The following is a 13,850-nucleotide window of genomic DNA, read 5'->3' on the forward strand; positions in this document are numbered from 1 at the left end:
GGCATAACAAGGAGAAATGGGCACAAGCTGTTGGAGAGGAGGTATAGATTGAACATCCGCAAAAACTACTTCACCGTTAGGGCGGCTAGGAGCTGGAACCAACTTCCAAGGGAAGTGGTGCTGGCCCCTACCCTGGGGGTCTTTAAGAAGAGGCTGGATGCCCACCTAGCTGGACTCGTTTGAGTCCCATTTCTCTTTTTGGGGTTTTTGTTGTTCTCCCGCCCTGGCGGGGGGTCGGGCTAGAGGATCTGCTAGGTCCCTTCCGACCCTTAATCTATGAATCTATAATCTATGGCTTAGGTGGGGCTGCCAAGGGCCTTTACCTCTGCCTTGAGGAGCTTGCTGGCCTGGGAGCAGGAGAGCTGGCTCTCAGGACAACACGGTGCCAAGGCGCTGCTCACCTGGAACAGGACCGCTGCCGGTGTTAGCAAGGTGCTAGCCCCCGCAATCACACCAGCCTCGGCCCAGGCACCTCCTGTGCTCCAGGACTCTGCTCCCTGCCCCCAGTGCACACCAGCAAGCCGCCAAGGCTGGCACCCATCGTGGCCCCTGCAGCTGCTGCGCTGATGAACCCCAAGTCACCTCCATGTGCCCAGTGCCCATTCAGGAAGCTGTGTGGATGCCAGTTGGCTGCAAGGGGCAGAAGGGAAGGCCAGAGACCCCTCCCTGTGCAGATCCTTGGCAGGGGCTGGCTTCCATCATCTCCCCGCAGCTGAAGCGTAGCTAACGTTAGGACTCGCTGACACCGTGCATCATGGAAGCCACAGCACTGCTGCTAGCACAGCTGTGGGGCATGCCAAGGATATACTTGCTATGACTGGCCTGGGTGCAAGGATGTTGAGGCAGAGGAGGATCCTGAGGAGGGCCTGGTGCTGCTGCCTGCCTGAGGGCCTCACGGGCCAGGAAGGGCCCACTGTGCTGGTGCTGTGCAGACTCATGGTGACGAGCTTGTACCTCCTCCACCTGGCCCTTCAGCCCCCTTGCACTGCATGGCATCACGGGCAGTCTGCCCAGAAAGCCCATGAGGAGCAGGCTCCATCTGCCTGACACCTGCACTACCCCTCTCCAGGTAGCATCATCCTCTGGGCTCCAGGGGTTCTTGTCTCACACTCCTGTGCCAGGGGCAGCCTGGCTGCTCACCCTTCCCCTGACCTCCACCAGGCTCAGCACCCCCGTGCCAGCTGGAGAGCTTGGCTGAAGCTGGCTGCACCCCACGACGGGCACCTGGACAGCTGGCCAGCACACGGGAGCCAAGGCGTGTGCGATTACTGCTCTGCCACCAGCTGATGGAATCCAGTGAGAATTCTAATATTAATTAAAAGCTAATTGATTAGCAAAACATATTTACTGAAGACTGTCACCCAGCTGTCAACATCCAATAAATACATTAATAATTAATTTGCATATAATTAACATAAATTACTAACATCTAAATTAAATCTGTGTTGGAGACTGTGTTGCGAGCACAACATGTGGCTCCTTCCAAGCCCTGTCACGTGTGCAGCCCATGTTGGCTGTCGAGGGAACTGCTCTAGGCTGTGGGAGCAGCCTGTGCCCAACTTGGGCCATGCCCACGTCCAGAGCCAGCCTGCAGCATGGGCACATGGGCAGCTCAATGGCGACCCAGGCACCCTTGTGCCAAGTGCCAGGGATGGAAATGGCCTCTGCAAGTGCTTTGAGCACCCACGGACTTGAGAGACACAATGATGCTGTTATTGACTGGGAGCCCTGAGACTGGCACCCAGGTCAGCACGTTCAAGGTAACTGCTGGGAACATCCTGCAAACCGCTTGCCTGGGAGGTTGGGATTTCCAGTCTTCCCTGCCCCAGAGACCAACCTCATTATTAGAAGGTTTCATGGGCGATTCCCTGCCCGTGCCCAGGAGGGAACCAGCAGCTCAACCCTGGGGCTGGCTGCCCCGCTCCAGCAGGGGCCCTGACCAGCCAAGCTCAGGGCAGCCCCTTCCCCAGGCCACTGGCTGGGCTAAGCCTGACAGGGTGGCAAGTCCAAGCAGGCCCAGAGCCTGCAGCTGTGCAGAGGAGAGGAGCCATTTGCTTGCCCCTGAGCCCAGGGACAGACCGCTGAACAGCACTCCCAGCCTGTGCTGCCATGCCACTTGGCTGCAAGGATGCAGGATGTCCAGGGGACCACAAGACCACAAAGCAGCCACCCCAAGACTGCCTAAGAAGATGGAGCAAACATGGGTGGCTGCCTCAGAGAGGACTGACAAGACGGGCAAAGGGTCTGGAGATGGCAGCCAGGCTTGCTTGGCCCGTCCAGTCCTACAGAACAAGGACGCAGGAGCAGCATGTTCAGAGCTGGGCACTGGCACAGCTGACACGCAGCTGGCCAGTGGGACTCGCCACTCCATCGTGTCCTCAGCCCCACAGCCGCCCGGGTGCACGACAGAACAGCTGTGGCACCGCGTAGTGGAACCATGCAGGATGCAGCGTGGCGCGGTGCTCTGGGAACAAGGGTGCAAAGCACCTTCCCATTCAGCACATGCCACCACGGCATCTGCCCTTGTCCCCTCAGCTGATTGGGTTGTGTCCAAGTGTCTCCCCAGGCTGCGTCAGGGGCATGACTGCAGCCTGAACAGGAGGGAGGCAACTGCCCCTCAGGGTGAGCAGGGTGCAACCAGGTGACCAGCGCAGGAGGGGAGACCTAGGAGACCAGAGAGGACCCCCAGCTAGGAGCAGCCCAGGACCTGGCCTGAACCTTGCCTAGTTAGACTGGCTGCCAGAGGCTGTGGCCAGCTCAGCATTGTCCTGCCAGAGGACAGAAGGGCAGGGGGAGATGCCGCACACCTACTTGGTACTTGCAACAACAGAGCAGCAACCTCTCCCCTGAAAACAGGGGAATGAGCCATCACAGCAGCTGTTTGTGCCCAAAGAAACAGACACAGGGAGCCACAGGGCAGGGCTGCAGCACCTCTGAGGCTCATGGCATAGTCAGACAAAGGACTCTGCCCTGCTACGGACAGCCCCGCGATCAGAAAGCTCCTCACCCTCTTACCAGGCTGGGACCACTGCTCCCCTTCCCCATACAGATGCAGGCAGCCATTTGCTTGCAGCTGGAAAGAGGGCAACACGTTTTGGGCGAGTGTCCCCCACCCCTCCTCTCGTTTAAGTGGAATCAGTTGTGCCATTTCTGCTTTGCTTTTCAAAAGCAATTACTTTCATGTCATCTCTACAGGCATTTGCAGGGAGCAAGCGAGGCTTGATTATCCATCCCCCACCCTGTCCTGTAGCTTCAGCAGCGGTGGCGAGGTATTAAATTAAATGAGGTGTCTATAGAGCAGCGATGGTTTGGGTCAGAGACGCTCTGGAACGCTGTGCACTGCTCTGCGCCCGCGTATGTAAATGGATGTATTAAAACCACTGATGTCAACCTGCAACACTCATCTCCTCTGCTCTTGGGTGATCAAAGCTGATTGCTGAGGCAATTACTGCAAAGAAAAAGAGAATCAGGGCCTCCTGCTCATCCCTCAGCAGCCAGAGTTTAATTGCTTGGTGTAGCTGAAGCAGTGGCTCCTGCTTCCCCATGCATGGGTGCACCTGGGCACGCTTGCGCGCACAATGGATGATTTTGGGAAGGGGCAGTGAGAAGGGCCCTGAACAGGGGAAGACCCCAACATGGACAGTACCAGAGCATTACAGTGACTCAAACTGCTGCAGTAGGCCAGTGCTAGACAGTGCTGCGGCACCTGGGCTGCCCCTAGATCCCTGTTGTGGGCTGCCAGGTGTGCAAACATGATTCACAAAGATAAACCCACAGGTTTTGAACAGGAATCGAGTGCTGAAAGCCTTCTGACCTGCCACAGCCCAAACTCTCCATGACACAAGACTTGCTGTATTATTGTTTTGTAGTCAGCAGTAGAGTGAAAGCTCCGAGCTGGCATTTTCTGAGAGGGCCGAGTCTAACCAGGGGACCCTTTGGCTGAAGACGCGGAGAACCGCTGGCCAAGACTGATGGTGCTGGGGACAGCTCCGGGCTGCGGCCTGGCTGCCCCTTACAGCGCCTCACCCTCTTCCAGACGGGAGCAGTGAAATCCCCATGTCACTGCGGCCAAACTCAGAGCAGGGTGTCCTCCCGCTCAGTATCCCGCAGGTGTTGCATGGGCTTCACACCCACCTCTGCGCAGCGGCAGCCCTCTGTGCCCTGCGTCCCCTTCGCCTCTGGTTTAAGCAGCAGGAAGGGCTGGGGACAAGGCTCTGCTCCCCAGGGGATGCCCCACACAAGGCAAACCCAGACCTTTTTTATCACCTTTTTCTGGTCTCCACATGCACACCCTCCCTGCGGGGGCTCACATTGCATCCCCCAAGCAAGCGAGCTGAGCTGAGCTGAACTGAGATGCCATGAGGACAGGCCCTGCTCCATCTGGCGAAGGTAGAAGACATACCTTGGGTACAGATATGGGGCAAAGCATGCAGGCCCCAGAGCAGCGGGAGCAAGGGCAGCCTAGGGACTGTGCACAGTATCCTGCCAATGCCTCTGGAAATCGCAAGCCAGCCCCAAAGACTCTGAGCGTGACAGGATGAAGCACACTGGAGTCCCTCCATTTCCCTCCTGGGTTCTGAGCCTTTCCAAATCACCTTTTCAAGCTTTTCTGCACAGCCTGGCAAGCTAAAGCCGACTGGCGGCACGTGAAGGCCGGTAGTGATGCAGCTGCGGGACATGCAGCACGTATCGCGAGAGCCCACCCTCCCTGCAGCATGGGGTGGGCCTTGCCAGCGGCTCGCCCTGGCTCCGCATGGATCCAAATTTCAGCCCAAGGGTGTGATGTGTTGTACAAGCTGCCTGCCTCTCCCTGGCTTGCTGGGAGCGCTCAGAGCCCCTCCCCCAGCTGCGCGCTGCTGTGCTGGTTTCATTCAATTCAACACTTGAGGGAACTGCAGATGAAATGTCTCTGAATCTAAATTGCCAGCGATAGATCTCACAGCCTATTCTGCTCTCCCCCCGCCGGCTCCCCTCAGACAGGACTCTCGCGCCCACTGCCTCTGGCTCTGCCTCGCTCAGGGTCTGTGGCACAAAGGAAACAACAGAACAAGCAGCCCCGTGGATTGCTCCTGCCGCCCCCACCTGCCCAGGTAGCGTGGAGGGGTCCGAGCAAGCCTGCGGGGTGTCCACATGGGGTAGGCACTGGCCTGGGGAGGTGGGAGCAGGAGGCTGCAGACCCTGGCAAAGGAGAGGAGGGCCCTGACTTCACACAGCTGCACGCAGCCAGCCCCCATTGCTGGGGAGGGCATGAACAACGCTGAGCACAGCCTGCCCTCCACCGCCTCCCAGCTCATTGCGGAGCTGACGGACTCCAAGTCCTACACTGCGTACCAGCCAGGGGGTAGGGGCCGTGCCACGCTGGCCACTGGGACCTTTGAACTCCACCTGCCTCATCCCAGTTCTCCCCTCTGCCCACATCTTCTGACCCCATCAGACCCTCCCTTGGGGATGCCTCGGGATGTGCCTGTGGTCCAAAGCACGTGGCAGTTTCTGAGAATGGAAGGGGGGCTGTGAACCACCGCTCTCCCACACCGTTACCGAGAGTAGGACTGGGGCTGTGGGCTGCAGGGGCAAGCAGCACAGCGTGACTGCCGCCTCCATCCCTCTGCCCACCTGCCCCAGGCCCTGTGCATGGCCTTGGCCGTAGGGAGACAGAGGCAAGGACCTTCGAATGGCAGCTCGTTCTGCTGGAGCAGTCTCTGCTGGACCTTTGATTAAACCTCCTAATTTCTACCCAAGCCTCTCTCTTTCCGCAGGGCAAGTTCTTGACCTGCGTGCACTGAAAAGTGGTCAAAGGGAGAATAACAAGGGGAGGGGAGGGGAAGGGCAGCAGCTGGAGACAGACGCAAAGGAGCTAGCAGGCAGGAGAGCGGCCGTGCAGATTCCTGCAGCAGCCGCCCTGCCACTCGCCTGCCCCCAAGCCCTGCCTCATCACAGGGCCTGGGCTGCGCAGGCCTGCCCACTGCCCGTCTCCAGGCTGCTCAGGCCTTTTAGACAGCAGCCGTGGCTCAGCTCTTCAGCACCAGGGTGGGGATCAGGCTGGCTAAGTGAGCGCCTGTGGTCTTGTGCAAGCCTGACACCTGTGTTGTGACATCAGCTCACCTGTGCAGGTCGTGCCGGCACGGTCACAGTGACCTCTGGCACCAGGAGTGGGCACTGCAGAGGGCCCAGGGGCCCCAGAGGGGCAGGAGCATGGGGAGACATGCTTGGGTGCCCACGTGGTGCCATGCAGGGACACTGGACGCATGATCAGGACAGCGTCTTCCCGTGTCCCTCAAATACACCAATGCAGCAAGCAGGCTGGACTCTGGGCTCGTCCCTCACCTGCCGCATCACCTGGCCCTACGATTTCACTCGCATCAATGGGCTTTTCCCTGACCTACACCACATACCGGGCAGACTGCATGCACTGGGTCATGAGAAGGTTAATGCCACCCCAAGGTGCAGAAATCCCCTCCCCAGCAGGGAGATGCCAAAATCTGAGGATAGGGCCTGAACCCTCTGGCCTCACTGGCAGTGACCAGGTTTCTATCAGAGTCGAGGCATGCACATGGCTTCTCTGCTATCTGCCTGGCGTGCATAGGGGAGGCAGCTGCCAGACAGGGCCCTACACACTTCCTCAGAAGAACACCTGTCTGTGGGAGTCTGGCACCCAGCAGCATGGGACCAGGGGCCCTGCTTAGGATGGCTGCCCAGGCAGGCCCTATATGGAGCCAGGGATTTGCACCTGAGTGCACAGGGAGGGACTGACTGCACCACCTCTGAATGGCTCAGCCTCTGCAAGGATGCTGCATGCTCTGGTGGAGTGACGAGGATGGCATGCCACATGAACCATGCCTGGCGCATCTGGCGGGCCCTAGCAGCAGGCTGGCTTGTGGGGGCCAAGCCTCATGCTGGAAGACAGGAACTGCAAGTTCCTGCTCCCCACATCACCGACCACAGCCTTGCACCAGCATTACTTAGCCATGTGCTGCACCCTGCCAGGCAGGTAGACATCCTCACTGCCAGGGAACAGAGGCCCAGCCAGGTCTGAGTGACATGTGTCAGGTAATGCAGTCACCATTGACAATGTCAACCAGAGTCGCCCTCCTGAAGAGATTCTCTGCCATGGGCACCTCAGATACAAGCAGTTGCATGCCAGCCTCCTGCTGCTCACAGTGCCTGCCAGGGACAAGCCACACAGCCAACAGCCCCAGCTGGCACAGACCGCTGGCAAGCATGGTGCAAGAAGGCCAGGGAAGGGGGCACTTCTGCACATGTAGCTGCTGGCCGCAGAGAAGGAAGGGGTAAGCTGCAGTCCCTGCAACGCCTGGTATTCCACTTCCATGCCCGGCTCCATGGAGCGGGGACAGAAGCCCAGCAGAACCAGTGACAGCAACAGCCGCGAAACGGAGGGAGCGTGTGAAGGGCCGCACTACAGCTCACACGGGCCGTGGAGGGCACTTACCATCTGCTGGAGGGACTGGATCTTGGTCTCCAACAGGTGCTTCGCTTGTATTTCGCTTGCTGCCTCCAAGTCCTTCAGGGAAATTTCCTGGTGAAGGCCCGTGATGATCTGCTGCAGCTCCTGGATCTTGGCTTCTTTCTCCAGAACCTTTGAGAGAGAAAGCTGAGGTGTGATGCCCTGGAGCAGGAGGGGCTGGCAGGCAAGTGCAGAGTGCAGCTTTACCCACAGCAGGGGTCTTACGCGCTGCAGTCTGACGACCGGAGCTGTCCCCCAGGATCTAAGCTTCGTCAGAACGATGCCGCCAGCCCCACAACTCTCGGAAAACTTGGCAAGGGCACATCAAGAATAAGCTGCTGCAAAATCATCTCTGGAGTTTACAGACAACCTGAAGCAGGCAGCTGCCAGGTGTGGCCTGCCCCATTCAACTCCACAGGGGTTACTCCAGGACATTAAAGGCACTGAGTCACAAATCAGCAATGCTGATAATTCAGAGTTGATGCTCACAGAGAGCTACCCAGCGAATGCGTTAGCTCCATGACCCTAAATGCCAAGCATGAAACTCTCAGATTCCCGTTGCCCACCACTGGCAGCTTCTGCAACAGTCCCCCATGTGATGAGTGCACCCTAGTCAGTACAGACTGATCGCTGCCAGCTAGACAGGGTAGCAGGATAAATTGTCCCATCTCTGCTCCTGTCTCCCCTATCTAAACCCTGGCTTTGCAGCATGTCTGGCACTTCAGTGAGTTGGGCTCTGGCAGCCAAGGGAGAAGCAGGGGAGAACTGCCCCACCAGAAAATGCCCTTAGCCACGGGGGGAGGGAGCTGGTGCAGCACCAGGCAGCCCCCAGCAGTGGACACGGCCAATGCCATTCCTTGGAGAACATCCACAGCTCCAACGTAGCCAGACCCTGCCCTGCCACATGCTTCCAGCATGAGAGCGTCACATGCCCCAGGACATGTGGCCAAGCGAGTGTTAACATCAGTGCTTGCAGGAAAGGGAGAAGTGGATGCATGAGCACAGCTGAGCCCGCCACAGAAACAGAGCCCTTACAGCTGACAAGAAGCAAAGCTGCAGCTTGCAGTTCTTGCCAATTCTTCCTGAACAACTGGAGATGAAGCTAAGACTGAACTGTGTCCAGTTGTGGACCCCCCACTACAGAAAGGATGCGGTCACATAGGAGAGAGTTCAGCGGAGGGCAATAAAAATGTTTGGGGCCTGGGCCACAGGACTTGTGAGGAGAGGCTGAGGGAACTGTGTGTATTTAGTTTAGAGAAGAGAAGACTGAGGGGGATTGAAGAGCAGCCTTCAACTCCCTGCAGAGGGGCTGCAAAGAGGAAGGAGCTGGACTGTTCTCTGTGAGGGCAGATGACAGGACAAGAAGCAATGGGCTCAAGCTGCAGCAAGGGAAGTTGAGGTTAGGTATTAGGAAAAACTCTCTCACGAGGAGGGTTGTAAAGCACTGGAACAGGCTACCCAGAGAGGTGGTGGGATCTCCATCCTTGGAGGTTTTGAGGACCTGGGTAGACAAAGCCTTGGCTGGGATGATCTAGTTGGGGCTGGTCCTGCTTTGAGCAGGGGGTCGGACTAGATGTGACCCCTAAGGTCCTTCCAACCCTCATTTTCTATGATACATGATAGGACTCGGGCCAAGCTTCAGTGATGGTCTCTGCTCCCTTGCTACCCCTACTTCCGGCCTGCACAGATTGCGCCTTGCCTGTTCACACCTGTGCAGAAGGCTGCTGTCACGATCAGTTTACCAGGCCTGTACTGTTACCATGTGCACCCCTCGCTCCCTCATCTTTCAAGGCTCTCCGTGGCCCATGCCTACCACATCTGTCATCTCTCCTCCAACACTGAAATCGAGTCCTGCCCCTGCCTGGCCTGACCCCATCTCCTTGTTTCCTGTACTCCTTCTCCATATCCACCTTAGATCAGAAGTGCTTTGGGGCAGAGATGGTGCTTACTGGATGTGGTCCTGGCCCATGATGGTGACAAGCCACCCAATCTTCTCTTTACCAGAACAAGGGGAGCAGGACACCTCAGGGCCATTCAGTAAGGACAGAAACACTCAGAAACAATGCAGCTGCTTGTGAAGCCTGTGCAGATTACACTGTGCCCCCTCTCCCATCACCGCAAACGGACTCTGCATGCACAAGCCAGACTGACCCTGGTGAGGTGCAATGAAAACTAAACCCATCCCTGAAGAGTAGAGGCTGTCCTGGCCACAAGCACTGGAAGAAGGCAGCCCAGCTCGGGCTGTGCTTGTCATGTTCACAGACGGTCGTGACGCGCACAAATTGCACCTCTGCTGCACAGCCAGGCAGCCACGATCCTGTCTGCTCCATTGACTTGCCGCGTGACCGCGGGCAAATCGTTCTATAACCATGTGCCTCAATCACCCAGCTGAAAAATTGGGTAACAAGCAGGAACTCCACTGAAGAACCTCAAAGAAAATTGTTACCGCATCTATCTTGAGATTTCCTGGGGAAATCGGCTCCCGTCTCCTCTCTCAGGAAGGATTTCAGACTCAGGTGCGAGAGACGGTGCAAAGAGAGGATCTGATGCACTCCTGGGCGGGCCGCCCTGGCAGTTTACAGGGAAGCCTGTAAAGGGTTGATTATGTTTCCTAGAAAGAGGGAAGCAGACGGCAGGAAACAACAGGTGCTGGATGTGGTGTTTGGGGGCTGATACCAGTGGGGTCATGCTTTGCTCTGGGGCACTGGGATCTCCCCATACCTCAGGGCAAGGAAGCAGATGGCACGTATACCCACTGCAGGCACGGGCGTCTTCCCCAGCCTGCGCTGCACAGGCAAGGCAGAGTCTGAGCTCTGCCTCTGCCTGGGCTTCCGCTCTCACCAGGGAACCCGAATGCACCGCAGCGTCTCCTTAGACCGCTGGCGCCATCTCCCAGAAAGCCCTGCCCCATGCCCCACGCTGAAGGGTGTGGGGAGCTGCCGCACCTGGCTGCCAGTCTGCTGCGCCCTGCTTGGAAGCCTGACCGTTTCCCAGAGGAAGGATTCATTACCTCGAGGCTTGCATGCTGTGGGACCCTGTGACCACAGTAACAGAAAGCTAGCCACACAGCCACAGGCTGCAAGCATGGCAGCGCTGTCGGGAGCCGGGCAGAGCTGCACCAGGGTCAGGGGGTTGTTCTGCCAGAGTCAGGCATCAGAGCCCGAGCAGGGCCGGCGTGGCGGGGGGCACACCTCGCTGCACCTGAGAGCACGACTGTGCTGCAAGCCCCAAGGCTGTCAGTCTCCGGGCAGCGGTGGTGGCGGCACAGGCCTCGTGTCTGACACACAAAGGCCTGCTTTGTGCCAGGCTGCTTCTGGGAGGTGTTGTAGGCGGGAGAGCCCTGCCCCAGCGCTTGGGCTGCGTGCTGGCTTGAAAGAACCAGCAGTGAGGGCATGGCTCCGAGGCACAGCCAGCGCCCCCAGACCCCTCGCCCGTCGCCACTGATGGGAGGCTTGGCGGGGAGAGCAGAAACTATCACGCAGATAAAGCGAGAAGGGAGGAGGAAAACCTGAACCTCGCTCTGCAAATGCAACCGCTTTGTCAAAATAAGAGTCGTGGAGAAACTCTCCTGCCATACACCTCCCCATTCTGGGAACTGTTCAAGCAGAGACCGTTCCTATTAGCTGCAAAGTCTGCATGCAGGAGGGAGAGACTCTGGCATAATATCTGCACAACAGCAGCTCCATGCAAACACCATCCCTGTAATGGGAAATATTAATGATGTAAAGCAGCAAGGTCACACGATGTGTCCAGGCAGCCCTTAGAAAGGCACAGTCTCTGCAGATATTACAGAGGAGAGCTCAGAATTGCTCTTGGTTCATTAGGCTTTGCCTGAGGGTTTTTCTTCCACTATTAACTACAAACAAGGTTCAGGTTCTTGTTACTCAGTTCCATGCACACAATGCAAAAAGGTGAAGGGCAAGGTTTGCAAAGAGCCATTTGTAAATATGCTAAGATGATTCGGACGTGCTTTTAGAATCCATCAGACGCTCCGCGCAGCACATCACCATCACCCTCGACAGCAGTGCAGAAAAGCTGTATTGATACGCCAACGTTTCTTCAGCAAGGAACTGTATACCCACAAGCATAGAGAGTCTGCCCATAAATATACACACCGTGCAACGCAATTCTCTTCCCCCTAGGCACTGACACGATGCTTCCCCACAGCCAGCCTCCTTCTCCCAGCTTTATGACCCCAATGAGATGAGCTCTCACTGTTTTCTTCCTCGTTACATTTTGATATTTCAAAGCATGGCCCGCTTCTCACTCCCATCTCCCTGCTCCACATTATTAATGAATTGGAAAGCAGACATCATTAGTTTTTGGAGACCATTTCTTTTAAAATTTACAGAACCCTTCATCTGAATCCCCAGAGCCAGTCTGCTGTTCTCATCTTAGAATCTTATTAGCATCATATCTTCTGTATCCTGCCATGCAAACTGCATTGCTATGCACTTTCTAGCACTTGACCCTTTTGCGGACGGAATTAATTTCCTCTTTGAAGATACAGCAGCATGCTGTTGTGCTTGTTAAAGAAAGAAAACTCAAGCAAGAAGATGAGGAAGGCAGAGAAGAATATTCTCAGTTCAGCATTGGCTACTGAAGGATTTTGTACAGGCAAGCTGAGAGAAAGGTTGGTCAGGAGAAAGAACAGGTTGATGACTCTTTATTACCAAAAGCGTGTTGCAAAAGAGCATGTGGATAAACCGCCTGACAATACTTGCTGGGAATTTTCATTTTCACTTCCACGGCGTGTTTCTTGTTGGCAGCGCTCTCTTCACCTGTGTCCCTCCACCCGCTTTCTGTGTATAACAGATCCTGAGACTTTCGGCTGTACAATTAATGCAAATGCTACAAAGAACCAGGGCTCGCATTCTGCTCAGCGCAACCACAACAGCAGCAAAAATACGTGCTGCAGCTGGAAAAAAATCTCCCCTACAATTATATTCTATTATAAAATAACTCCCCTACAATTATATTCTATTTAAAAGCCCCAAATATTGTATCACTAAAAGGCTTCCCACCTCAAAAAGCAAAACATTTCTATGAGAGGCGTAAACTGGAAAACTTAAAATGTTTCTCGGTCAGTTGGGAAGAAGTAACTCAAGTCCTGCACCCTGCTCTGTGTGGAAAGATCTTGTACCTCAGAGGGTTGTTACCACTTTGGGTCTCTAGTGTAGTTTTAGCAGCCGCCCCACTCGGATGTCACTGACTCAGGGAAAGACTTCCCCATCCTCCGAGACTGAACAGAAAGGAATTTAAAAGTTCAGGTTTATAACAATTTGCTGCAACACTACAGAGGCTAGGGGCAGGACAGCTGAGCAAGGGCTAAGCCTCAATCCACAGGGCTGCTAGCCTGGGACGAGGTTTCAGAGTAGGACAGGGCAGCCCAGGTGAGGGAAGCTGGATGTCCAAGCCTTGCACCGCTAGGGAAGCTGTTCACTTTGGTGGCAACAGAGCTGAAGGCAAGGGGCTTCAGACCGGCTGGGCCCACTGCCGCATCAGACATGCCAGCAGCACCGACCTTGCCAGTGCTCACAGAGGACCCAACGAACACCCCCGGCACTCGGAAATGGCATGGCAGTGGGCCACTTGGGGCACCTGCAGCCCTCGGTGGTGACAGGGCTAAAGCCTCCAGGAAGCCTGCCTTGCATAAGCTGTAAGAAGAGAAGAACGAACTCGAGGGACCAGTACCCAGGGAGCTCCTTCACACAACGTCCCACCCTGGACACCTTTGTGCTACTACAGCTCTGCCAGGCCCACATCATCGTGTCTGGGTAGACACACACTGCCTGGGGCCACAGAACAGGCACAGGCTGGCTCCCACCTCCCAGGACCTCTACCAGCCTCAACCATGGCTCTGGCCAGTTGACTTCTGGCAGAGAGGGAGCCTAGCTGCTGCTCCAGCCCGGGCACCCTGTGGTCTGCAGACTCGTGCACATTCTGCAGGAATTCAGGGGAAGGCACCGCGCTCGCTCTCCTGCCAGTATCAACACCGCTGTCCTGGGGATACCAACAGACTGAGCTGTGAGTCTGTTCACACTTCTTCCGCTACTGCCTCCAAAACTGCTGAGTGAGAGAAGACTGCCGCTGCTCCGACCCTGCTTTCTCTTTGTTTACCGCGCACTGCCAGCAAACTGGGGGGACGCTGGCTTGGGGCTCATCAGATCAGCAGACAGCATTCAAGAGGTGCAGCACACGTGCCAGACACAAACTGGCAGAGAGCTTATGAATAGCACAATGAATGATCTATAGCAAGAGCCATGGGCAAGAGCTCGCCATTAGTCTGGGGCCGGGTAATGCACTCTTCAAGTACATTACTCACCAATCCATCAGGCAACTGCTCTGGAACCGAGAGATTCCAGCACTTTTAAATCTGTAACGTGAT

General features: G+C 56.3%; 1 protein-coding gene across 1 annotated transcript in view; it reads right to left on the reverse strand.

Annotated features, from left to right (window-relative positions):
- LOC109289345 (protein Hook homolog 2-like) overlaps positions 1 to 13,850 on the reverse strand; it is a 168,923-nt gene that overhangs the window by 6,313 nt on the left and 148,760 nt on the right. Inside the window, exons 6-7 of the mRNA XM_019505340.1 lie at positions 7,448 to 7,594; positions 324 to 401 (exon numbers count right to left, since the gene is read on the reverse strand). Coding sequence (XP_019360885.1) covers positions 324 to 401; positions 7,448 to 7,594 — 225 coding nt within the window. The remainder of the gene's footprint in view (positions 1 to 323; positions 402 to 7,447; positions 7,595 to 13,850) is intronic.

Source organism: Gavialis gangeticus, unplaced genomic scaffold, assembly GCF_001723915.1.
Source record: "Gavialis gangeticus isolate Ggan-Ray unplaced genomic scaffold, GavGan_comp1, whole genome shotgun sequence".
Taxonomy (NCBI): domain Eukaryota; kingdom Metazoa; phylum Chordata; order Crocodylia; family Gavialidae; genus Gavialis; species Gavialis gangeticus.